The sequence below is a fragment of the Apteryx mantelli genome, chromosome 6 (assembly GCF_036417845.1).
Source record: "Apteryx mantelli isolate bAptMan1 chromosome 6, bAptMan1.hap1, whole genome shotgun sequence".
NCBI lineage: Eukaryota > Metazoa > Chordata > Aves > Apterygiformes > Apterygidae > Apteryx > Apteryx mantelli.
In genome coordinates this window covers 40,889,992-40,915,402 of record NC_089983.1, presented here as the reverse complement: position 1 = coordinate 40,915,402, position 25,411 = coordinate 40,889,992, and the positions used below count along the sequence as shown (strand labels likewise).

Sequence of the window (25,411 nt, the reverse complement as noted above, 5' to 3'; positions counted from 1 at the left end):
TCTATTCCTTCCTTTCCTGTTCTTAAAATGTCTATTACAGACCCATATATCATCCTGTGAGTTTATAAATGTTATGTGACACTGCTTTTCACCATATATCTGTGTCAGCACAGTGAAAACACAGTTATCACTAGAGATGCCACCATTGCAAATACAGTAACAATTTTCACGCTATCCAATCATTATTCTGGGAATTGTAATAGGATCTCCACTTAATCCCTACGAATGCAATCTGTAATACGGAAAGGTCTAGCAAGTCTTTGCAATGAAATACTATGCTTGAGTGAATGTCGTGTGCAAATATTGTTAATAAATTGTATTTAATATCTGTGGAATGAGAAGAAAGTTCATTAATGGAAGAAGAGTAACATGAATATAACAATATTATTCTCCTATGCTCCCCACAATCACAAATATATACAACAAATGTCATTTTTTATTGTTATGCCTACGTTAGGAAAGTTTAAAGCAAACTGTTTTGTGCTTCATATTGTACCTTCTCCCCAAGAGGCCACAAATTGGTGATGAAAATGTGCTTTTTGGAGTAATGACTTGTGTCATTTTTGCCCTGATCAATAAAGTTAAGCACATGTGAAAGTCTTTGCAGAATCGGATGCTCAAGAGAGTGCGGGCCTGAGGCTAGCACTTTAGCTGAGAAACAAGTGTTTCATCTTTGAGGAGGAAACGGCTGTTTCTGTTGCTGAAATTTGCCAGTGATATTTATTACACAACTGCACATAACTAAAACCAACTAAGCTGGAAGCAAAAGCAAGTTACACAAAGACTATCTGCATATTTATTTTGATAAGAAACCGAATCCCAAACAAAGAACAGTGTTGTACAGTTTAAACAGAAACTTCCTGAATTTTGTAATATTTATTTCTTCATTTATTCTTTACACACATTTTTTAACCAGCATGTTTAAAATCCACTTTTACACCATTCACATTTTACATTTTCACTTCTTTTTGCTTTTCCCTTTGAAACTTGGGGTGGGGGGCAGGGGAACAGTGTCTCTTTTTCTGTGTTCTGTGAATTCTGCACTGTTTTAATTCAGTGTGCTGACCTGTTCTTTCCTCTCCCTTTCCTTTACACCTCCGTTTTTTAAGACCTCAGTTTTGCAAGCATACGCAGATGAGCTTGATTTTATTTCACAGAAAAGCCGCGTTGAACCTCATGCGCTGACAGGGAATACTAAAAACTAAAATAAGATAAATATAAAATAAATAAATAAATAAATAAATAAAATAAAAAAGCATGTAGGGAAGATAATGTAAATAATATTTGGGGGAGGGGGGGTACATAAGGAGACTAACAGCGAACCGGCAGCAGCGCTGCGGCTGGCCGGTGCCGGCTCCTCGGGGCGCAGGAGCCCCGGCGCGGCGCGGCGCGGCCGACCCGCTCCGGGCCGCAGCCTCGGCGCTTTCCCCTCGTTTCTCTGCCCCCGCCAGGAGCCGGCGCGTTGCTCCGCCGCGGGGCAGGTGCGTCCCGCCGCCCTTCCCTTCCCTTCCCTTCCCCTCCCCGCGGCGGCCCGGCCCCGGCGCGGCCGCTGCTCCCCTCACGCCCGCGGGCCCCTCCCCTCCCTTCCCCTCCCCGCGGCGGGCGGGCCGCCCTGGCGGGCCGGGCCGGGCCGGGCCGGCGGCGGCGATCCGGAGGGCCAGGCCGTGCTTTGCGCGCAGCCGGCCCCGCGCCTCCGCGGCCGCCCCCGTCACCTGCTCGGCGCGGCGCCGCCGGGCGCTGCGGAGGCTGCGCGAGGCGGAGACTGGCGCGGGCAGGCAGAAGATGGCGGAGGCCGAGTGAGTCCCGGGGCTGCGGCGGCGGCGGTTGGCGGGCGGCGGCGGCCCGGGGAGGAGGGGGCGCGGCGGCGGCGGCGGCGGGGGGGAGCGGCCCCTCGCGGCCCCTTCCCGGGGTCGGCGAGCGCCGCGGCGGCCGCCTCTCGCCCCGGCCCCGGCAGCCGCGGCAGCGGGGCCCTGCGGGGCCGGTTCCTGCGCGGCCGGTTCCTGCGCGGCAGCCGCGGCGCCCTGCCCCGGGCGGCCTCGGCCCCTGCGGCCGCTCGTCTCGGAGCGAGCCTCGGCGCCGCTGTCACGGCCTGCCCGCAGCGGTCGGCTCGCCGGAGGAGGGGGCCTCGCCGAGGGCAGAGCGCTCCGCTGCGTTTCCTCCCGCTTGTTCTGCGTGAATAAAGCTTTCTCTTTCCTTTTTTTTTGTTTTTTTCCCCCCCCCTTCCACTTCTTCGTAATGTATGTCTGTACCACGTAAGAAGCTAAATCTCGTGAATCGCACACAACACAGAGGTCCTCATTAGGGTAAAGAGTGTTTGCAGGATGGATCTCCTAATTAAGAGACAGTTAAGTGACTAAGTGTTTTGAAAATGGCTGGGATGGTAATTTGCTACTTAACTTTTTTTGCGTAATGCCAGGCATCCCGTGGTGGCTTTGTGGGTCAAATATAATACCATATACCAAGGTATGTTAAAAAGCTTGGGTTGAAGCAGTGTGTCACAGAAGAGGGAAGGCGAAGTTGAGACTTCGTGAAAGTGCCCCACCTGTAGCTTTCTGCATGCTGTTACAGTTTTGAACATTCATGCTCAAGAGGTGAGGGCTCAGAAATAACGTTGGTTCAAAATAGGAACTATTCCCGTCCAAATGGAAACCCAAAGTAAAACATAAGGGTTAAAAGGAGAGATGATGTGTCATCGATTTGCATGCACACTAGCCTCCCAGTCCAGAACAAGGAGCTGATGTCTTCTTTAGAAATCTTAATTTCCATTTTTATTAAAGGAGGCAATAGTAAATACTTTTCATACCCAAGTAGTATGCTTACCTGAGAACCTCAAGCCCAGGTTATCTAAGGAATCTTAAGACTATATTCTTATAAGAATATAAGATAAGAATCTTAATATTAGTTTTGGTCAGCTGTTGCCTTGCTGTGTTTCTCAATTTCTGTTCATAATATACCAGAAGGTCTTGGAGCCAATCAGCAGAGAAAACTAGGAAACTGTGATAAAACAAACAGGAGCCATATGTCTAGGACAAGAGACCAGGACAGAAACCACTGCATCATACTACTAATTTAAGATCTGGCGTTACTTGTTATAAACGCGTTCATTGATGTATACACACTAAAGCGTCCTTGTTTGGGTAAGGCTGTTTACCTAGTAGTAAAAATCTGTTGCTGGTGTTCTGCAGTGACTCGAATGACTTGCAGCTGCAGTGGTTGTATAAAAACAGTAGGCAGTTTCCTGGAATAGAAAAGTCCTGTTATATTTTGATTTTCACAATGAAGTGTCATATATATTTGCTGAATGACATTAAATAAATGTAAAGTTGGGTAAATGCCGTTTTTATGCACTGAAACTGGTTTATGCCAGAATAAACTTGTACTTTATTTGATAACCATCATTTCTAGCCAAAGAAAATGCATAAGATCTGATCTATGTTTACAGCAGTAAAATATTTTATGTAGTGCCACGTGGGACAGTTGAGAATTCTTAATTAAGTTGGAGATCATTGTAATTAGAAGAATTACAAGAAGGATAGGCTTGTTAGAGAGATATCAAGAGATGGTCTAAAATGGGGAAATAATGGCTGCGGGGAAATTATTAATAGATTTCCTCAAAGTTTGGGACTTGGACTCCTCTTGTTTAATATTTTAAATGATGACCTTGGCGCACAAAATAGAATTGTAGTCATGATGTTCACTGATCATCCAAAGTTGGGAACCCTCCTCAAGGCCAAAGCAATTGAGATATCTTATGGAAAAACTGAATGACGTTGGGTGCTGGAATAGTACAGGTGGGATAAAATTCAACATGCACTGTTGGGGGCTGGAACCAAAGAACAAGGAGTTCACTAAGAGGAAAGAAGAAAGACTTGAATGTAGTAATGGATCACAGGATGTGAGCAACCACTTTATGACAGTGAAAAAAGCAAACGTGATCCTGGGGTGCAGCAGAAGAGCTCATTTAAATGGAGATACGAAAGCGTGAATTTCCTTGTACGAGGTCATGAGAACTGAACCTGGAATCGTATACGTCAGCTCTGGTTACGCATACTCAAAAAAAAGTGGCATTCAGACTTCAGGAAGCGCCAAGAACTATTAGGATGATGAACTAAATGGAGAGTCAAATTAAGGGCTCAGCTTGTTTTCCGAGGAAAACGAAAGCTAAGAAGTGGTATAACTGCTGTCTCCAACAGTGTTAGTGAGGGAGAAGAACTGTTTAAGCTAATGTGATGAAGTTGGAAGAGCTGGAAATTTAAATGATTTCTGACCATTAGGTCAGTGATGTTTTAGAGCAGCCTTCCGGAAGAAGCAGTGGGGGCTAGACTTAGTGGTTTAAAAGCTCCTCTTAAGTCCAGTATTGCTGTAAAGTTCATTTATGATCATGCTGCACAGTCTCTGATGCTATATATTTAAAAGACTTTCCCTGTGAGTTCTGAGTGTCCCTGTCATCAACTGGTGGGCAAAACCCCAAGGGACGGGGGAGGTTCTCAGCTGAAATTGTAATTTATTTGTGATTCCATGCTTTCTTTCCTGGAGGCTAAATATATTATCCAAGCTCTACCACCACGCCCTCTGGAGACAGGGGAAAAAAAATCTGGAGCACCTCCATTTTGCCTGAGGGAAATTGCATTCCCAGCGTCAGCTCTGATGCAGACATCTCAATGTTCAGTGTGAGTCAGGAAGTTGGCTAAGAAGCCAGGCACCATGGTTGCCCTCCGGATGTGTTCGTAATTACAAATAATGCTCCAAAGTAACCATATAGAAGAGATCCTGTATTCTTTGGAGGACTCTGCTGCCTCCCCAAACTACCAGCGGGAAGTTGTGTGTGATGAGAACAACTTTTGCTTTTCTTTTGCCTCTTGGGACTTTTTCAACTGTAGGGATTTCTGAGTGACCGTTGTTGGAAGAGGCCACAGAGTGGCATCATGTCTTCTGGGGAGTTAACGGTAGTGTCTTAGCTGGCCTGGATGTATTTAACTTCACTTTTGGTGTTTCTTCTGCATATGCTGCAGGGGTACTGCTTCCTTCCCGCTGCCATTACGCCTTCGGAGAGCTTCCTCTGGATCTGCTGAAGTCCAAGCAGAAAGGGGAAGTATGCACTATTGCAGCTCCCCTTTTCTCTGTGTGTCCATAAGTAAGAGTTAACAAAAGCCGCCACCAGTTGGCAGTTTCAAATTTAAAAACAATGTCTGTTTTTCCTTCAAAGTTCCAGGTGGCTAAGCTGTCGATCAAAATTGTTGTTATACTTGAATGTGACACTGAATCCATGTATAACAAGACTTTTGATTGATGGGATTTTATTTTTTTTTTAAGTTTTTGGGGTGGGATCTCTGCCATTCATAAAGTTCAGAGTTACTCATGTAGGAAGCTATCAGGTACATGGGTAGGTGGTGCTCCTTTTTCCCTTTGCATTCAGATTCTTCTATACCTGATTAAAATCATAGTTTGTAGTAATGTGGGATAATTTTCACAAAATTTGTGTTACTTTGGTAAGCATTTCTCTGTATTGAAACTATTTCTCTGGTTTGCATAATTATTTGCTCTTATCTGGGATTACAAAAATTGATGAACTACGGGATTGCTGAAATTCTGACTTCACCCTGAAAAATATTTCTCAGATTTCACTTTCCAGTTGAGAAATGTGTTCTGGCTTCTCCTGAAGAAGAAAGATTCATGAACCTCTGAGGCTGCCTTGGAGCTAAGGGCTGTGTTTACTTGCTTTTGAATTACATAATCTCTTGTTGTTGCTTTAAGGAGAGGATAAAATCAACATTTATTATTACTGTGAAGCAAGCCTTTCTTCCTTCTGATAGCAGTTTTATTTCTTCTTCCATGTGGTTTCAAATTCCAAGCTATCCCATGTCACATGTTTCCTCCTTCTCTGTTTTCTAGCAGACAAAGCTATTTTTTTTCATTGTAGGCATTTCTGCAACTGCGGTTGGTTCTGGTGGGGTTTTTATTTCTCAAGGACTAATTGTATCTTCTGAAAATTCCAAAGAAAATAATATCCATAATTTTTATCCATAACCCAATCTGCAATTTATTTAAGAGAAATATACTTAATGTTTCTTGCATCTGCATTTTTTCAGCCTTGTTTTATTATTTTTCAGGGTTTGGGTGTCTCCTAATTGAAGAGAGTCAAAATACTGATTACAAGTGAATCCTCCTCAGTCAGCCTGCTGGATGTCTCTGAGAACATAAGAAGTCATGGCAGAAAATGATGCAATGCCAACCTTGCCAAAAAAGTGTGGTCCATACATTTCATCTGTTACCAGTCGTGGCATGAATTTGGTAATTCGTGGAATAGTGCTGTTTTTTATTGGCGTATTCCTTGCATTAGTATTAAACTTGCTTCAGATCCAGAGAAATGTTACTCTCTTCCCCCCTGATGTGATCACAAGCATCTTCTCCTCAGCTTGGTGGGTACCACCTTGCTGTGGCACAGCGTCAGGTAAGTTCGATCATGTAAGTGTGCCTGGTGTGGAGATGAAAGTGTTGAAAGGTAGTTATGAAAAACTTTATGTAAAAGGCGTGGAAGATGTAAATTCCTCTTCCAGCAACACTGCCCTTTCCTAGCTATTATGTCCCCATTTCATTTCTCCACGTAGACACAAATATGCATGCCATGCACGTGTCCAAACATTTTTGTTCTGCTAGCTTGTTACACTGCAGTACTGTTAGCAGAGTCTAGCCTTTGCTTTTTTTTCTGGATTAGAGTACAAGTTTAACGAATTTTAAACAGTAGTGCCACTTGTGGCCTTGATGCTAGATTATGGGAGTGTGCTATATAGGCAGTCCTTTGAAAATAGCCTGGATGGGTTAGATTGTGCAGCATACGGTAGCTTGTTTGAGTGCAGTGAACCACCCTGAGTGATGCTCCATTTTGTAGTTCAGCTTTCCATTTGTTCCTCAGTCCAGTTTGAGGTATAGCTTTAGTTCTGTAAAGGTCAGAGACTTGACTCTATCTCAAGGAGTTAAGGCCCAATATGCAGTTTGCAGTTGCAGAAAGCATTTTACAGAACAGAGCACCTCAGTTAAATTCATGCATCAAGTTGGATGATGTGAACGTGCTACAGTTCTCCCATGACCTTGTAGGGAGTTGAGGATTTTGTGTGTGATTTAGGGGATAGTTTAAGTGAGATGTCTACTGTAGGTGGTAAGAAATATACTTTTCCCTCTTCCTTCATCTTCTAATATCAAGAGGGATCTTCTGTGGTAAAATGGAATGAGGCTTTGTGCTTGGCTCTGAAGATCACCAATCACATGGTCAATTATTTTACTAAGGAAGTATTCTTAGCAGCTAATACTGGAGGATTCTGCTTTAGTGAACCTTTATAGTAAAGGCAGCATCTTCCTGGAGATCGGTTTTAATAAGATTGAGAAGATCGCTTTTCTGGATGTTAGTTTGGGTCAATAAACTAGGTTTGGTTTGGCATCACTGTCTTGGTAATGATAATATTTAAGCCTATTTTTTTTCCAAGTCATCAAGTTACTTTCTTTTAGATACCTTGTTGAAATATTACACCACAGATATCATAGAGCAGCTTGATTTGAAAGGAAACCCTCCAAATATCTCTCTGAATCTGTCAGTTTTGTACTGTGGAAATGCATTTGGCATATTATGGTCACAGTTATCTACCTACTTTAACTATTAGTTGTCTCTTAGCGCTGAGATTGTGGATTATTCATTGATTGTATCCTGCATTTACTGTATTTTTTACACTTTAAATTGGTTGTCTTGACAAACAATCTGGCAAAGGTTTGATCTTTTATATATAGTTTGATTTGAACACTGTCACATTTGTGACAGGGCTTAGCTAGTCAACAGCTTTTCTCTATCATTTTGTGTAGGAATGATTTTGGGTGTTCTGATTCTTAGAGAGCTTGTGGATGTAACTGTAGTTATTACTAGGAAAATAGCTGTTGTTATGGCCGTGAAGCTTACAGTGTGAGAAGGATAACGTACTTCAAAAGAGATTTAAGGACCAGTAGTACGCTGGCTATTCTATTAAAACCATGTTCACACACTATTTTAATGGTACCACTTGCTATTTCCTTTTCAAGGTTTCTCTGGGGGTTGAAATGACAGAATCCCAACTTGCAGCAGCAACACTTAAAGTTTGCACAGTAAAGTCAGGTTGCAGCTTATGCGCTCTTTTTGAGAACATTTGATAACATTATGTCTGCAGCTGTGTATTGTGAAATGATAAAGGTTAGGCTTTGTTACCTCTCAGAGGAGCCTTTGGGGTCTTTCTGGTTCTGCTGGGCTGATAACTTTGATGGAATGAATGAATATTGCTTGTAGAATGTAGCCAGTCACCTGCTAAGTATTTGCACTACTTGCCACCTGACTTAAAGGTATTAAGTTGTCTTTTCCCAGCAGGACACCTGTTGAGGAGTTTGAGTTATTTCTTTTCCGTTACCAGTCTTTCCCCTCTTCCCTCCTTCTCCCCTCAGCTAACATGCATACAAAGAACGTCTCTGGCTAAATGTTGATAATTTATGGATTGTTTTACCATTCATGCTTGCACAGCCTCCCTGCAACTGGCATGAGCATTTCTCTGAGACGTGGTTTGTTATTATGAGCAGAATAAAGGTATTTTGTGTATTTGTAATCAGTGGCAATCGAGGTGGCTTTCTGAGAAGACCTTTCACTGTCACAGTGACAGAGAAGATCTATCACTGATATTAGTCATCAGTTTGGCCCAATGCCTTTGGCAAGAAAATTGCTCAAACAGGTTTTTTTTTTCACCTTCCTGCTTTACTGGTGATTTATTTTCCTAAATCCTGGAGATCAGGTTCTCTGGCAGAATAAAAAGCATTTGCCATAATGTATCTCCCAACAGCATGCCAGGCTGAGGGTATTAGAGTCCGTACCGATTACTCAGTCTCTGCCTCGCTCCTGCAGCACCAGTTTAACGCTAAGCAACAGTTTATTCCTCTGCTGTGTTGGTAACAGTCTTTTTAGCTGTAGCTACAGTGTAAAATACATTTATCAAGAAATGCTCAAAGTGCATAATACTTCCCTGGCGTTGAAAGTCCTATTTGCTTTGTATATTCAACAGCTTCTGCGGACTCTTGGTTTACCCTCTTTTGTGTGAGTCTTTACAGTAGCAGTGAAGGAAAGAGAAGCATTATCCAAATGAAAACTGCTTGTAACAACAACAGAAGAAGACAAAAATTACTGACATTATAAATCATGCTACACCCTTATTGTGGTGTTTTTGTTTTGTAATTATCTTAATATGCATGTTTAAGATGTGGAATTTTCAAAAGTGCCAACTTGCAACCTATTGCTGCTCTTTTTGAACTAAATTGTGAGACTGCAAATTCTGTTATGGTGTAGATCTCTTTGATCCTCCACCCTTAGTTCAGATTATCTCTGTTTTGGTACTTCTGACAGTCACTGCTGCTGTGATTGAAGATGCTGCTGAACAATTTTACAGTGCTTTTTAGTAACAAAATTGTGTTTGAAATTCCTGTTCTGTTACAGTGTGTGTTTTCTACAGTTATATTTATGCTTACGATATCTGTTTTGCTAGTTACAATTATTGTCAAAATCTAGATAGTCTTCATTCTAGCTAAATGTTGCCAGTGCTTTAACTTTTGGGGCTTTTTTTCTTTTATGTTTCCACAGCTGTGATTGGGTTACTGTACCCATGCATGGACAGACATCTGGGAGAACCACATAAATTTAAGAGAGAATGGTCCAGTGTAATGCGATGTGTAGCAGTCTTTGTGGGTATAAATCATGCCAGTGCTGTATCCTATATTCTAATGAAATTGTCAATAACAAATAGGTTTCCAGCAAAACAAAGCCTACATACTCAGTCTTAATGCATTGTTGTTAAAAATATGATGTGCAGCATTTTGGCAAAGGAAATATGAAATATGTGTTACTGTTAAATGATAGTAGCAATACTGAAGGTAGTAAGTCTCACACCAGCTGGTTCTGAAAAATCTTTTCATTAGAAATGTCTCAGTATTGGTATTTATTTTGCTTTAAGTCTTTATGTGTTTTGAATAATTAAAACAAGTGTGGGGAAATACTTCCATGTTATGTATTATAAAAAAGTGCTTTAATACATAAAAGTCAGTATTCATTTAACACTGTGGTTACAGGTTGAAGCCCAGTCTTGAGATCATCAGTGAAACATATGTGCTTTGCAAAGAATGCAGAAAAGTTAGGAGCAGCTATTACCCAGGACAACCCAAAGCATTTTACAAGGCTAGTAAGTGTTGTTACACCATGCTACAAATTAAGGCCTTGATGCTGAGAGAGTAGTTACCTTTCCTGTGGTCATTCAGTAAGAGCAATTAGAAGTCAGTCAGTATATTATAGTACATCATCTTCCTCCTAAAGAGCGTAGATGTTCATGTACGTCCTTGCACAACTGTGTTTGAAACTCCTGTTCCTTCTCTCTCAAGCAGCTACTAGTCCTGGGGGCATGCTGGCTTGCAGGGTGTTTCCCGAGTGGGCTGACACACCTCACTGGCACCCTTGTGAGCTTCGCTGGTTGTATCTTCAGGTAGGGCCTCCTCTGTGAGGCAAAGCCAGTGTCTGTCTGTCTGTCTATGAAAACTGAGTTCTGATGAACTGATTAAAAAAAACTTTTTATCTCTAGAAGTCTCATTGCCTTTAATATCAGTTCCAAAGTGGCTAGCAGAAATTTGTGGGGAGAGTGCTAAAAAGTCCCTGATTGTGTGCTACTGAATCTCCTTGTTTCTAGCTGAAGAAAAATAGGGCAGGTTTAGTGAAAGATGTGAGAGCTGGCTGAATTTTCATTGACATAACTTGGACTTTGGGGTTTTTTTTGTTGGTTTTTATTTTTGTTCCTGCAAGCCATCCTATGCTGTATGGCCAGAAGAGCTGGAGCTGTCAAGGTTCAGAGTCCTCCTCACTGTCCCTCACAAGCCTTGCCCTCTGCTTGTCAAAGATACATTAGCCTGGTCCTGTGGTGCTCACCAGCTTGGACCATAGTTGTTCTGTAAGCTGTGTTTTTATGTTGTCATCCCATAAATCTACTTTCAGGCTAACGATGCTTGACAGCCTCCTTTTTAATAATATGTTTTGGAAAGGAGTTGTGAGGATGAACTAGTATTTCTGCAGCATTTTGAAGAGGGAAGCACTACAAAGATGTCCGGAATGACTTCACAGTTTTATCACTGAGCTGATAAAAACTGATTTCTGTGTTGATTTACATGAGTTCACAGTAACATTATTTACACTTTGTTTTATAGAAAATGTTAAAATTATTAATGTTTTACTGAATGTAAACTGGCATATATATTAAAATAAAAAAACATAACAGGAAGTCAAATAAGAGTTATTTAACCTCCACAGATATCTTATTTCAGTAAATCCCTGGCATTTGGAACAGTTTAATGCTAGATTTAAGATTTCATGCTTAGTGTAATAAAGGAGCAGGTGAGGATGTAATGCCTTTACTCTGAACAGTAAAATGTGCATTGTATGTCTGTCTAAAACTCTTGTGTTCTGTTTGATAGGTATATGGTCTCTTTGCTCTTGTACAGTGCTAAGACTCTAAACATGAAATAATACCTTAAGTCTTTAGTTTCCCGTTACTCTCATAATACTTACAAGGCTTATTTCCTTATACCTGATAGCTGTATTAATTGTCTAGTGTTGTATTTTTTTTATGGAGGGACATGCTATCTTATGCCAAAATAATGATAGACAGAGTGAAGAAAAGTGCTTTTCACCTATATTTGATATTTCCAAGCTTATCCTTAACAAGTAACACAGAAAGTGGACTTTGCCAACAATATCCAGTTGTCTCTCACATTAGCAGCCCTATCAATTGGGCTGTGGTGGACGTTTGATAGATCACGAAGTGGCTTTGGTCTTGGAATAGGAATTGCTTTTCTGGCTACATTGGTGTCACAGCTTCTGGTCTACAATGGAGTTTATCAGTAAGTATTTACTTCTTCAAGGTTAAATGATATTCTCTTGAAACTATAACATAAATTCAGAATAATTGAAAGGGTAGAATCTGATGTGATTTCCAAAGCTGCCAGCACTTAATTTTAGGTGTAAAATAAATTGGACTATTGATGAAAGCTTTTATGTGCTTGTAAGAGTGAGACTTTTAGGTGGGAGTTATTTACTTTAATAAGTTGCTGACTTACCTACAATATAACATGCTTTTTGTAGTTTAATAAATATGATTAGAATCAATAGGAAGCCTCCTTTGTTATTTGCTGTAAGTATTTAAATGTCTATAATATGTGGCTTTTTTAATTCAAATGTCCTCATACTTAAATTTATGAATTTGTCTCCTGTGGTTGGAGTACTCTGTTTTTATGTATTCCCCAAGGTTGAGCTCAAGAATACATGCTCTTTTCCAGATACACATCTCCAGATTTCCTTTATGTTCGTTCCTGGCTGCCATGTATATTTTTTGCTGGTGGAATAACTATGGGCAATATTGGCAGGCAACTGGCAATGGTAAGTTGGGAAGGGGGAGTTGACTGCCTTCCAGTAAAAGTTTTAATCTGCATGTCATTCCTTCCAGTATATACCAACCAGCTGACTTGTGGATGTGGAGTAAGGTGAAGTCTGTAATCAGTGCTTGTTGATCTAGTCAGTGAACCATCAGTACTGCTCATCAGAGCACAGCCTGTCACTTTGCTCTGTTTGTACACTCTTAGTTGTTTACTTTCAGTCCTTTCAAAACCAGGAGCTAAGTAAGAACTCCATGTTTGGGGAGAAGAAGTCAGGCTAACCCCTAAGTCTGTACTGCTGTTTCTGCTGCTCAGGGAGACAGAAATTGGAGCCAACACTGCGTGCACAGAACTTAGGGAGACCAAACTCATCTGGGCAAAGTGTAAACTGAGCTATTTTATTACTCGCAGTGTAGATAATTCCCCTTCGTAGCGGTTTTCTTCATTAGTTTTGTAAATTATCATTACTAAGTATTTTTGTCCACTTCTGTTTTTCAGTATGAATGCAAAGTCATTGCAGAGAAGTCTCACGAGGACTGAGGAGAAACAACATGCACCTTCTAAACAGGAAAATATCTGACAAATGACTGTCGGAAGAGCATAAGGAACACTTGACTATGAAATTGCCAAAATGCAATTTTTTTCCCTTGAATAGTATACTTTACTGCAATCTGTGATTGCTGCTTCTATAGAAACCTTGGTGTCTGATTTTTGATTACTGTGAAGTTACACTAGTATGCAATACATTTGACAATATTGGTTCAATTATAGGATTTTTTTTTTCCAAAGCTAAACTGAGTTTACCATAAATTCTTGTCTGTCCATAATGTTGCAGTGCCAAACTGACCTTTGCACTACATTTCTGTAGCTGAAAATTCTGCTTCACTTTATCTTGAAAATTTTGAAGAATTTGTTCTTAATAGTTCAGTGAAAGACAGGGAATTCAAACTTAGGAGTGAAGATCTTTATTTGATGATAGTTAGTAATATCCTTATTAAATTCATGGATTACAGTGAGCCTTGATGCAATAAGTAACAGACTTCTGCCTATTAACATGCTGTATCATTCTTTTTGATCACATCATAGGTGAGGAAACTTAATATGGGTTGTATGGCTTATTACCCTACCATTTCTTTTGTCTGTGTTGTGTGCCCAGTATCACATATCACAGAACCCAGAAATGGAAACTTCGCTGAGACTGGAAATTCTTTGCTGTTTTTTTCCCCTAGTACATGCAGTGTACACAGCTTGGATATTGATCTATGTGGACCATCCTCAGATGTGGACAGATTCTGAAACGGCTTGCTGTGTTGAGTAATAGGATACAATTCAGGTCATTCTTCTACAGTCCTTTAAGCCAACTTGTGTTGGTCCCTTCTTTAAGCAGAAAAAACCCAACCTTTGGGAGTTGTTACAAAACTTTTTTCTGCTAAACTAAACCAGTGACTACCATTTACTGTCATAAAACTTTCCTTTACCAATGTTAATTTTGATAATTATTGTCTACTCCTGTTCTGTTCACAGGGATTGGCAGAAGGAGACAAGGCTGTATTTAGGTATGGATGTAGCTCTTACTGCTGTGGCCATGGTTCAGGCTCTCTTCAGTGCATTTCTCATGGCAACTTTCTGTGGTAGATAAATACTGTTATCCCTATTTTACAGGTGCCTGTGCACAGGAAGTCTGATAAGACAGAGCTGAAATAGACTGTGTGCTAATCAGTTCCTTTCCTAAGAATAAGGATTTTAGAGTTTGACCCATATTTGGGGATGTACATGGAATTTCCTCTGTTGGCTTTGCAGCTCCCTTTTAAGATCGTAAGACAAAAGACCTTGTGCAAGAAGGCAAAAAGCAGACCTGAAGAAGGCTCTGAAAACCTGTGCCAGCAGTGAATTTGGGGTGGAATTGTCTCCATTTTCCCCCTTCTGTCTCTGTGTTGATGTTGTTTTAATGTATTCTTCTTTTGTCTTGAATTACTATTTTTTTAAATCTTCCATGAAGGGTTTATAAGACATGTTACAGTCACCTAGGGAGACTGGAGTTGGTCCAAAGAACAAATAGATGTTTAGATAAGTTTTTATTAATAAATGTGTGTATGTATTGTACATGAAGCTTGAAACAGGCAACTCTTTTTCAGTCTTGTATGCTTATCTCTAAGTCTGAGAAGTATGCAATGGAGTGCTTCCAAAAGCGTGTAGCAAAAATGAGAGTCACAGATCTTTTGGGTGGAGGAGTTTAAAAGTAATGAATAAGCATATGATGTATAAAGAACTTGATTCTGCAACTCCACAAAATTTCACTAGCTTTTTACAGTTCCATGACAGTTCAGCACCTTAAGCACATTTTTGTTTGGTATTGCTTCAAGAAAGCACTTAGAGATGTGCTTTACTTTAAACTGAGGCAGACCATGTTTAAGTAGATCCCTGACTAGAGTTGTTTTGGTTTTTTTAATCAAACCACATGGCAATAGAGGGTTTTATTAATGAAACCAGCAAAGCATCAGGGCATGAGCTTAGGGTGAGATTCCATACGCAAATTCTGACATTGCGCTTGAGAAGCCGCTGGGTCCCTTTCCTCACAGTATTTGTTTCTTTACTTAGGTGAATGGTTTCAGCTTGTTCTGCAGCCTGATGAGGCCCTCTTGAATTATCAAGGCATGACTGGCGCAAAACATTTAGATGTCAATGTTTCTTATCCTAACTGTAGGGATTAATGTGGTACCTCCATAGCCAGTGTGCTGACTTGGGAAGCATTTAATTTCATTGTGACCAATACGTGTATACAACTGGAGATGAGTAGTTTTTATTATTCACTTGGTGGCAGAACTCCTTTAACCTGCCCATCTAAATATTTACACAGAACAAAACTTATGTATGTTAAAATGTGCAAGTATGTGAGAAGTGGTTATTGTGCATTCGTGGCACCCACTGTACAACACTTGTGCACTCACGTTCATGTAAACCTGATTAGACTGTGCTGTCAACTAATGTCTTTTAAATTTCATTTTTGAAATTTTGAGCAGGTTATGCAAAGGCAGCAATCATCCAAACTACATTTGGGTGGAGTCCTTTATTATATACATTTTATTTTTTTTATTCTTATTTGACTAAAGTTGATACGAGACTGAGATCCTGGATGCCATATTTTTTCAAACTGCATTGTATTTTTATGGCTGATATGTTCAAACGCTGAAAAAGGTTCATGATGAGAATGCTGACACAGCCTTAACTATAGTGGTGTGAACATGCTGCTACTGTAAAGCATGTAATTATAATATTAGACTGTCTTCAAAATACTGTTCAATAGAGAATGAATAAGGTATATTTTAGATACAACTTTATAAGCACTATAACCTCTTCACTAATTAAGCATTGTAAGGTCTATGCTGTTTAAACTTGCAAATTGCTGTTAAAAGCAAAATGTGCATTAAATACAATTACAACCTTGTTTGATAGGTTTCTTTTTTTTTTAAAGAAATTATATTGATTTTTAAAATACACTGAACTGCCTTCTATCAGCAATCTTGTAATAATTTTGACCATTGAGCTGGCATATTGGTTGCACAAAACACCTGTCTAGAAATAGTAAAAAAGAAGCAGGCAAGATCAGATCAGCAGAGATTCTGGCATAATTAGCATGCTGAGCTGCTTTTGAAAACTTACTCTTTTGAATCTGCAATAGGAATATTTGAGCTGCGGAAAAATAAGATAAATTTAGCTGCAATATAGAAAATAAAGATTTAGATATAAATAGTCCCTGTGAATATGAAAAAACACTTATTACAGGGAACCTCATTCTGTGATATTTGTATTAATATTCTGGTCTGGATATGAATTGGCAGTATATTGCTGAAAGTTAGGTATTCGCTGAGTGGCCATGTACAGTGCCTGTACATCTCAAAAAAGATGTAAAAGAAATGGAGGTTTAGAAATATGTAATGAAAATACCTTAAGGCAGGACTGAAGAAAGGGTGGGCAGAGAGGCCCATCAATAGGTCGGATGTGTGCCCAGGGAATCCCAAAGCTACGGGACACGTGAAAGTTGGAGAGAGCACAGGGGACAAATGGGAAGACCCACAGTTGTGTTGCAGGATCCGATGGGGCAACCTGCTACCCAAAAGCCTAACTGGTGCCAAATGCATAGTCCTGTGCATGCCTGGTGTCTCACCAGAAGAATTAAATTTCACAGTCAAGGCTGGACACAATTGTGACCGAGTTGCAATGCTAAGTTCAGCCCAAAGCACGCTGGCGAAGTTGCTTTCCTTGAGAAACACAAGCGGTGCCTCTCCCTTTCATCTTCAGCCTCTCCGTGAGAGCACTACCCTGGGAATGGAAAATCTAGGTCCTTCCTGCTCAAATTCAGCCTGAGGGTGTTGCATGGAAAGTTGCTCATTTCTAGGAGAATATTCCAGCCACCAGGCTGCAGGCTCTCCTGCAATGCATGTTGCTCCTCTCGTTATAACGTGGCTACTGTAAGCGGCTAGAAGGAGAATAAACAAAGTAAGTTTTCTTTTCTAACTTCTGTAATTCTCTTCTGCCATCTGGCCAGGGTCTGCTGCCGGGACCTTTGGGCATAGCAGCCTTCTCTTTTCATTTCTGCCACGTGTATGGAAGGGGCATAATTTTACCTGCTGTATTACCCTGGATGTTTTGTGTATGCTTTTTACATTTCGAAGCAGTGTTACCAATAATTTCTGATGGTAGTGTTAATGGATGAGTACAATCTACGGAAATGATTTAAATATGGAATACAATGCATATAAAAATACATCCACACTTGGGCAGAGGGAACGTGTGTCTCGCAGTGGGAATAGCTATCTAATGCTATTAGTTTTGATGCCAGTACTAAATGCAAAGCATGAGTAATTTTGGAGCTTAATGTTCAGTACTAAACCGTAAATGAAAGGTCAGTCCAACATGTTAACTGTCAGGGAATAGTAAACACTACTTTAATTGCTTCGTACAGTCAGCTTGGATTTTTGGTGTCTGTTGTCATGTTTTGAGCAACATGGTCCAGAGCCTTGTCCTGATTACCTCCCCCAGTCAGATGACAAAGCCTCAAATTAAAGGATAAACCAAATGCTTGGGCTTTCCAGGCAGCGTACTGGGAGTTTGTGCTTGGAATGCTTAAAAGCCACTCGGGGGAGAGGTAGTCGGTCTGATGGGAGCTGAAATCCAGGTTGAAGTGTAGTTCTGCATTTTTGTAAGATTTTCCTTTCTTGCTCTTCATCTCTGAAGTACAAAAGATTAGCAGCTCCTGTTGTACTTTCACACTTAGGTTTTTTTAACCTGCCCAGAACTGTAGCACGAAGGGAACAAAATAGACAAGTGAGAAAGAGAAGGTTATAGGAAAGGCTTATTACTAAATTTTTCCCAGGCAAGCGAGATAAGAGCTCAGTGGTGTACAGTCTGCCATGTACCTTAGCGTAAGACTTGCAACATTTCCAGATCAAGGTCCAAGTGATTAACTTTCTGTACTGGTAGCAGCTGCTTTGAGTTGTGCGGTTAAATATCTGTATGTCTTGAGGGGAGGGACCTGATGTACTGTAGTTGTGCTGGGATGTTCACATGGCAAAGTCTAGGTGTATAGCCGTAATGTCTGCTTTTTAAGATTTTTTGGGGTAGAAATCCTAAAATAGTACCTTTTAAGCAAATATGGCAGAATATTGTTGAAAGGAAATCTGAATTTATAAATATGTTGCTGTCCGAATTCATAAAGTAGTTACTTCTGTCCTCTTAGTGCAACATGTGCCTTGTGTTATCTGAGATAAACCTAAATTTCTGATACTTAATTTTTTTTTTGCAATCAAACCACAAGGCAAAGTTCGTTTCGTGCATTTGTTCAGGGAAAAGGAATGAATTGGAAAGAAAGCGGGGGGAGAAGGTTGCAACTTATTTTACTGCATAAAAATTAGGCAAGGAGAAGCTTCCACATTTTGCATAACGTTGCAAGAACAAAAAGGGCAATAAGGGACCTAAAGACATGTTCTCCAGAGGCATGATGTTATCGGCCACAATCACTGGACCTTGTTATGCCTCGTCCATTTTTCTCTAAGCCAGCTGTGCCAGTTCTTTTCTCAGCGACTGGGAATCCCCAGTGTAAGTGTGGCAATGCCACCGGAGAATTTGTAGGGAAATGGCTTTAGCAGCTTCAAGCTGAGCTTGACACAGTCCTGAAGTCTGTGAAAGCTGGTGATCTGACCCTGGCTGGTAATGATGAGTAGGAGTTGAGGGAATGTGATTACACTGCGTTTATGTGGGGGCGAAAGTCCTTATATTAAGCGCATATTTCAATGATCAGCTCTAATGAAAAGCAAAGTTAGCTTTTTCTACAGACCATCATTTCTTGTCTCAGGTGGTGAGATCTGCCATTAGAGTGCCAAAGGGCGAAGACTATGTTTTTTCCCTCCTTCTTACTCTCCCTTTACATTAATACGTAGGAGTCTGAGTTAAGGACAGTTAATCCAGTTCTTGGAATTGGGACTATTTATGGGCTGGGTTAGCACTGAAAGACTCCACTGTTTTCCTTTAAAAACAAATGCTTGTTCTGTGCCGCATGTCAAGTGCAATCGTTGCTGAATGAACCGACATGCAAAGCCAAGTTCTTAGCTGAACTGGCATAGCTCCACTGATTTCGGTGGATAGGCGGCATTTCATGCTAGTAGGGAATTTGGCCCACTGTGTTTGAAAGGGCTGAAATTGTTTAGACCTCACTTCTTTTTTAAAGTGATATAAGTCCAAAAAATTCTTAAATTGTGCAACAAGTAAGAACACGCTGCAGAATCTGCCTTTCTTTCCCCACTGATGAAAACTGTCATCATTTTCTGTGATTTACCATGTGTGCCTCTAATACGGTGTATCAGCTTTTCAGGGGGACGGACTTGTAAGAATCAGATCTGGCAGATCTGATTAATAATGATGCAAATGCAAAATGTTGGCCACTTGTTGTGGCTTGTCGTCATAAATGCTTGCCGCAATCCTGCATTTTTGCCCAATATTTCACTTGTAGGGAATTCAGCTGGCGATTTGTTTTGGACCTGTGCCTGTTCGGATTAAACTGGAGAGAGTGAAATAATATTGCTTTGTGTCGTTTCAGGCCCCTCTTACCAACCAGTTTCCTCCAATCAGTGTAACAAGCAAAAATGCAGCCGGAGTAGTGACTTGATGAATTGAAAGACCCTAAAGATTGATGTTTCAAGGACATGAATCAATGTAGTGATATATCGCTATAGTGATACATAGTATAAGAAATGATAGAAGTGTAGTATGATGTAAGTAATAAATGTAGAAGTGTAATATAAGAAACAATGAAGCGGGTAGAAAGCAGGTAGAAAGTGAGGTGCCTACCCATTCCTGGAGACATTTTTTTCAGATTTCTTCTACAAACTTTGGTCATTGCACTGATCCAGGAGGATAAACTCTGGGAGAGTGAAGAGCAGGGAGAAGAGGGAGTCAGCTGATTGAGCTGGTTAGGAACAAAAGGGACCTTGGTCTTAAATGCTCGGTTGAAATGCCCAGCCCCAAAGACAAGGAACTACCCACAGTATTCGTACAATCCACACACTGGCTTTTTGATTTTTTTATTTTTTTTAATGTGAATTGGCAAAGGAGAATCATCTTTAAGCACCAAGAGACAGACAGAGGCATCAGAAGCTGCGTTTGTGTTCAGACCTGAACCTCCATGGGAGTACTTGAAGGTGAGAGGAGGAGAAGGGTCTTCAGACCTGCATGTGCCCCTTGAGGGTGCTGCTTTGAACTCTGGATCTCCAGGTCGGGAGCATCCCTTGGGATTCGGAAACCACTGTCGTTCTGGAGCAGCTTCCTGCTGAACGAGAATGTTCATGTGCTCCTGCACCCTGTGATCTGACAAATGTGCTCCCTTAGTCCCAAGAAATAAAAACCACTTAGTTTAACCAGAAACAATTCCCCAGTCTCCTCCATGCCGTGGCAGCACCAATGCATGTGCCAGTATAAAGGAAAAGGCCCCCTTCTGTCAGCGCTGTTGGCTTGGTCCAGCTTAAACTGACCGTAAAATCAAGGCACAAGAGAAGGAAAGGAACAAGAAAGGGATCCGGTTGCTACCAGTAAGCCCCAAGCTATCTTAACGGTGATATTTCAAAGCCATGGGGAACAGTAGGTGCTTTCTGGCAGAATTTCATCCAAATCAGCTTTTCATGGAATAGTTACGCTTTGACAAACTATCAAACTTAGTTTCTCTGTGATCTCTAAGGTCACAGTAACTAGTGAAACACACAGAGATGAGACCGGTCGTATAGCTACACAGCAGAGTGTTAGAGACGCAACTTGGAAAGGAGACCATGCCACACATCGCCTGATGTCTCTTTTGCACAGCTGCTGTGAGGTGTACGCTGAGATTTTGCTGAGGAAGGAAGAAACAGACAACTGACATCCGTATGGACAAATCAGTATGGGATTTGATACCCTACCCGGTGCTGACAGATGTTAAAGGCACTTAATGGGTAGAAAACAATCTGTCAGAAACCTGCTCTCCTGAAACTCAGATAAACAGTGCTCCGGATCCGAATGGGATCTGGTCAACAACTCTTTGTGCAGTCAAGATAAACGTGTTCATCTCTTTGGCATCTCTTTAAATTATTAAGGCCTATTCATTCTGCTAACTATAATTCTTGAAAACAGTATCTTATCACCCATTGCACTGCTTCCATGAGATAGTTCACAATATTGTATATCATAAGCATGATTAACATTGATTAACATGGTAACTTCCAAATTAATCTTTCAATGGGAAGAAAGTATTTTAGATATTAGTTTTCCATACTACTTCAATACCAGGCTTATTTGTTCATCATAACACTGTTTTTAATTAACTCTGTCAACATTTTATTATGAATTCTAATGTAATAAAGGCTGATTAATGCCCAGACACAATATCTATTTTTAAAAATACTTCCATTGTATTCTGACAGTCAGTTACCATTGAAAACATATACCTCTAAACATTTACATATGTCCATAGCTTTAGGGATGTCTTCATTGAGTTGATGGGCCTGAGGCCCGACACCAGTTTTTGGATTATGCCACCTCCGTTCCTGGGAGCAGAGCTTACTTTTTATTTGAAGTGCAGTAACTAATGCATAGGGTCTGGCCTGCGGTTGGGCCTCAAAGGCTGCTGCGAGCAGGAAATAACTGCGAACGACCTGATCTTCATCCCGGTGAATTCAAAGGGAACCACCAAAGCCTTATTCCGAATCCAGCGATAATTTGCAGTTGTGCTCTACAGTTAACCAAGTGTTGAAAAAGTGGTTTCTTTTCAACACTGGCTTGTCAGAATGCCAGGCGCCACTTGTTTTTGACATTTTCAGCTACTGTTAAATAATAGTCTTGCTTCTGTCACAGCTAATGTTCACTTGAAAGCAGTTGTGCCTTTCTCAACTCAAATGTTACGCAGGCAGACTGGGTCTTGACAAATATTTTCCTGGCTTGCCCAAGGCAAGTAAAAATGAACTTCTAGTTAATCGTTTGTTTTAAAATTCAAATTGGGGAAATAGGCAATTAAAAAAATGACAATTTTCATCAGAATTTGCAAATTAAATGTCTCTTTGCAGGCAGAGTGGGCTCAAGAAGCTGCAATAGATAATTGCTATTTGAAATCAGTGAAGTATCCAGCATTTTAGGGCAGTGAGGATTGTGGCTGTTCTGCCTTAGTAAACCTTGATTGATTTGGTAAATAAGCATTTCAACTTCTCTCTTTAAAATAAATAAGCAATTTTATTGCTTTATTGCTTACCTCTATATGGGAGGTAAACAAGCTCTTGAGCAGTAACGCGGTAATATCACGAGCCCAGGTGCCATCTGTCACAGAGAATTTTGTCCCTTTATGCCCAATGGCTTCTTATAGCATTAGGTCCACTGTAGATTAATTGATTAGCAGAGAGCCTCCTTTTAGTTGTTCCCGCTTTTCTTTGCTAAAGGACCGTATCTCTCATCTCCATTTCCTTTTCTCTCTCCTATATTAGCATACTAATCATACTGAACTCCCACTGCTAAAAAAGCTCTATCCATTTTATCCTGGGGGAGGGGAGGAGGAATAAACTGGCATTTCCTGAGAGATTTACGGATGCTGTTTTATGAGAGTAAGAATGGAGGAAAAGAAAAGAAAAAGTGGTGGCAGAGGTGAATAATGCACTATGCTGCTTGTAGTATGCCAGTGAAAGCTGAGACTATATCCACGTAAACATTAAACACATTTGAGAAGCACTGTTAAAATAAATATCAAAGATAAAGTTGCTCACACATCTGTTTCTCCTCAAATTTTGCCACAGTTCTCTACATTTGTTTTCTCTCCAGCTGTTAACACCTGTCTTTCTCTCAGTGGTAATAATGCAATTTTAGGTGGGCTGTAGAGCTGACAGTAACATGAAAGAATTCGCTATTTTTGATATAGGAAACTCCTTTTTCAAAAATGAAAAAAAGGACTGTGAACAAAGATATATCCTTGTGCTGATGCTTCAGAGCAGTATATGGGTTTTTTTTGTTGTTGTTTTAGGTTTTTTAAACCAAACTGCAGAGAGTTAGATCTGTATTGCAGAGCTGAACTTCAGCTCTGAGGCATCCTGCAGTGGGCAGCTACCACTTGCCTTTGTAGTTCTCACTTTGTTGCTGACACATATTCAGAAGGGTGTACGCGCACCGTATTCTTCTCTCCATGCGATGCTTGTTATCTAACCTCATCAAAAGTGTGTGCTGAGCATTGATTGCTACCAAAGGACTCATATCCAGCGGTGATGTCTTCTTTACTTGCCTCTTAAATGAGCACAATATTCACAGGGCTGCCTGAAGAAAGCGTTTTATGTCTTTGCTGTAGCCATCTCGATAGAACGACGCTAAGAAATGCCCAGATATCTCCTCACTGGAGGTGGTGAGACAGATCCTCAACTACTGTAAACTGGAAGAGTCCATTTACTGCACCTGTTGAGCTAATACGGAAGAGAAGCCACATATTCCTTTTGGCCTACAGAAACACAGCCTGAACCTGAGGGCAAAACATTGATGAACCACACCGGAAACAACCCAGATGAGCAAGGAATAATGAAATGCTAGCAGCAAACTAAAATTCTTCACCCCACTACAGGCTTAGTTTTCTGGCTGGGGTGCTATAGGAATGGGCCCAAGGCTGTTGAGCCCATTTCTTAATTTACTTCTCCATGGCTTCTCCTCCGGCGAGGGAGCCCGGCCTTTAAAGATGTTCCCACCCATTGTGGGAATGCACAGTTTCATCCGCAACCCTTGTCCTGCCTGTGAGTCTGAGGTGAAAAATGTGGGTGAACCTAGCAGGGTTTTCGGCTCTGATTGTTTTTGATAACTGAGGGAAACCGAGGGAGTTCTCAGACGTGTTTAGTCACGAAATTACTGGGTGTGGCTGATAAGGCAAATACAGCCATCCATCTCACCCCTGCCTTATCTACAGATTTAGTCCCTGTATGAGCAGTAGGTGTGATTTTGCCAGCCAACAGTAGGTTCTTCTCACCCTTCTAAAGGTCCTACATAATGATGTGCGGCCACATTATTCCCGTTCTTTCATTAAGGAAAGAAATTTGATTTTGAAAAATGTTAGCTTGCATCAATATTTGCAACGTGGGGATCAAAATTCACCTTACCATCAATAATTCTGTTTTCCCCGTCTTTACAGGCCTCAAATTCAGAAATTGTAGTCTTTGTCAACTCTATGAGGATATAGAAGTATGAGCCACATCACGGTCAGCCCAGTCCCATGAGCCACCTGCTTGCAGAGCTTTACAGATGTCAGTCAAACAACTGACTACTGGGATCCGGACTCCACCAGGAAGGCAGCAATGTTTCCAGAAATGATCCCAGTCCGTGGATTGCAATGGTTAACGTAGAGTGGTTGCAGCATTAGCGCATGGCCTTGGCACGGCGGCTTCGGTTCCCCACCGCGACTCCTTGGGCAATGCCTGTTTCTTCAGACTTCACACAGGGATGAAACGTTCGACCCATTGTGAAGGGCCGAGCACGAGGGGAGGGATTTTCCGAGGCGCTCTGCGTTGGCTTCGCTCTGCTGCCGTTAAACCAGCGGGGCCGCGGGGGGGCTCATTGTTTCCAGGAGGAGAGAGCTGACGCCAAGACTGAATGCTTTAAAAAGTCCCACCCGAAGGATTTATAATAATAGAAAATTGAACCCAACTGTAACTCTGAAAATTGGAGATAATGTTATTGCATGAGACACGTCTGTGCTTTCTGTCTGCCACAGGGGCAGCACATGCTTTGGGAAACCTTTTTACGTGTTTAGTTCATGCTGGAACAGTCCACGTTGCCATTACATCCAGGGAAAAATCCAAAGGTGGCAAAATTCACTGTCACCCTCGAGTCTGCTCTCCCGTGTTTTATGGGCTGTTATTGCTGATGGGCATCCACACCACGCTAGAGCTCCTGGTCACTCTCAAGAACTCAAATATTGTGCAAATTACAGCCAGGATGTTCAGGGAGCAGAATGTCCCTCTCCTAGCAGATGGCTGAAGTCCACAATGTTCAATAATCACAACATAAACTATTACTGCTTTTGCATGCTGTGTTTGGAAAAACATGCCAAACTGTAGTTGGGTTTCATGGGATCAGAAAAGTTTCTTCGCTAGGAAATGATTTTTTGGGAGGGTTTTGCTCTGCTATTCTTTTTCTTTTTTTGTTATTAATAAACAGATCTGTCTTCAATCTGCAAGTACAATAGGTTTCTTGATACGGCACTGGCACAGAGGTAGCCTAAAAAAGACCATACTTCACTAGAACAGTGGCTGCGAGTATAAAAAGTCTTATAAACCTATTTGGTCTGTCTGATTTGGCATCGCTTTAGAGGCCTTTGCCCTGGGAAAGTCTTAGGATTTGGCTACTCTCCGAAGAGGAGTCTCTAATAAGACAGTTGGCCTCATGTAACTTCAGCTAAGCACTGTTCTGC

The 25,411-nt window shown here is 41.1% G+C and overlaps 1 protein-coding gene across 3 annotated transcripts; it reads left to right on the top strand.

The window, feature by feature from the left end:
• The first annotated feature begins 1,662 nt into the window (after positions 1–1,662).
• On the top strand, positions 1,663–15,910 carry INSIG2 (insulin induced gene 2). 3 transcript variants are annotated; one of them, XR_010884607.1, is made up of 7 exons: positions 1,663–1,796; positions 6,111–6,451; positions 9,638–9,762; positions 11,768–11,934; positions 12,370–12,469; positions 12,964–14,021; positions 14,128–15,910. XR_010884607.1 is itself a non-coding variant. In XM_067299345.1 (6 exons), exons 2-6 carry the CDS (start codon positions 6,208–6,210, stop codon positions 13,003–13,005), a joined length of 678 nt encoding a protein of 225 aa, XP_067155446.1. In that variant the 5' UTR covers positions 1,663–1,796; positions 6,111–6,207; the 3' UTR covers positions 13,006–15,910. The 3 variants fall into 3 exon arrangements, 2 of the variants coding, with proteins under 2 accessions (XP_067155446.1, XP_067155447.1); XM_067299345.1 differs by having other exon boundaries at positions 12,964–15,910; XM_067299346.1 differs by lacking the exon at positions 1,663–1,796 and adding an exon at positions 4,631–4,670 and having other exon boundaries at positions 12,964–15,910.
• The last annotated feature ends 9,501 nt before the right edge of the window (positions 15,911–25,411 follow it).

Coding starts and splice junctions, on each gene's coding strand:
- INSIG2 (XM_067299345.1), top strand. CDS start 6,208: ATGGCAGAAAATGATGCAATGCCAACCTTGCCAAAAAAGTGTGGTCCA. Junction 9,763..11,767: donor GTATAAATCATGCCAGTGCT/GTATCCTATATT, acceptor CAAGTAACACAG/AAAGTGGACTTTGCCAACAA. Junction 11,935..12,369: donor GTCTACAATGGAGTTTATCA/GTAAGTATTTAC, acceptor GCTCTTTTCCAG/ATACACATCTCCAGATTTCC.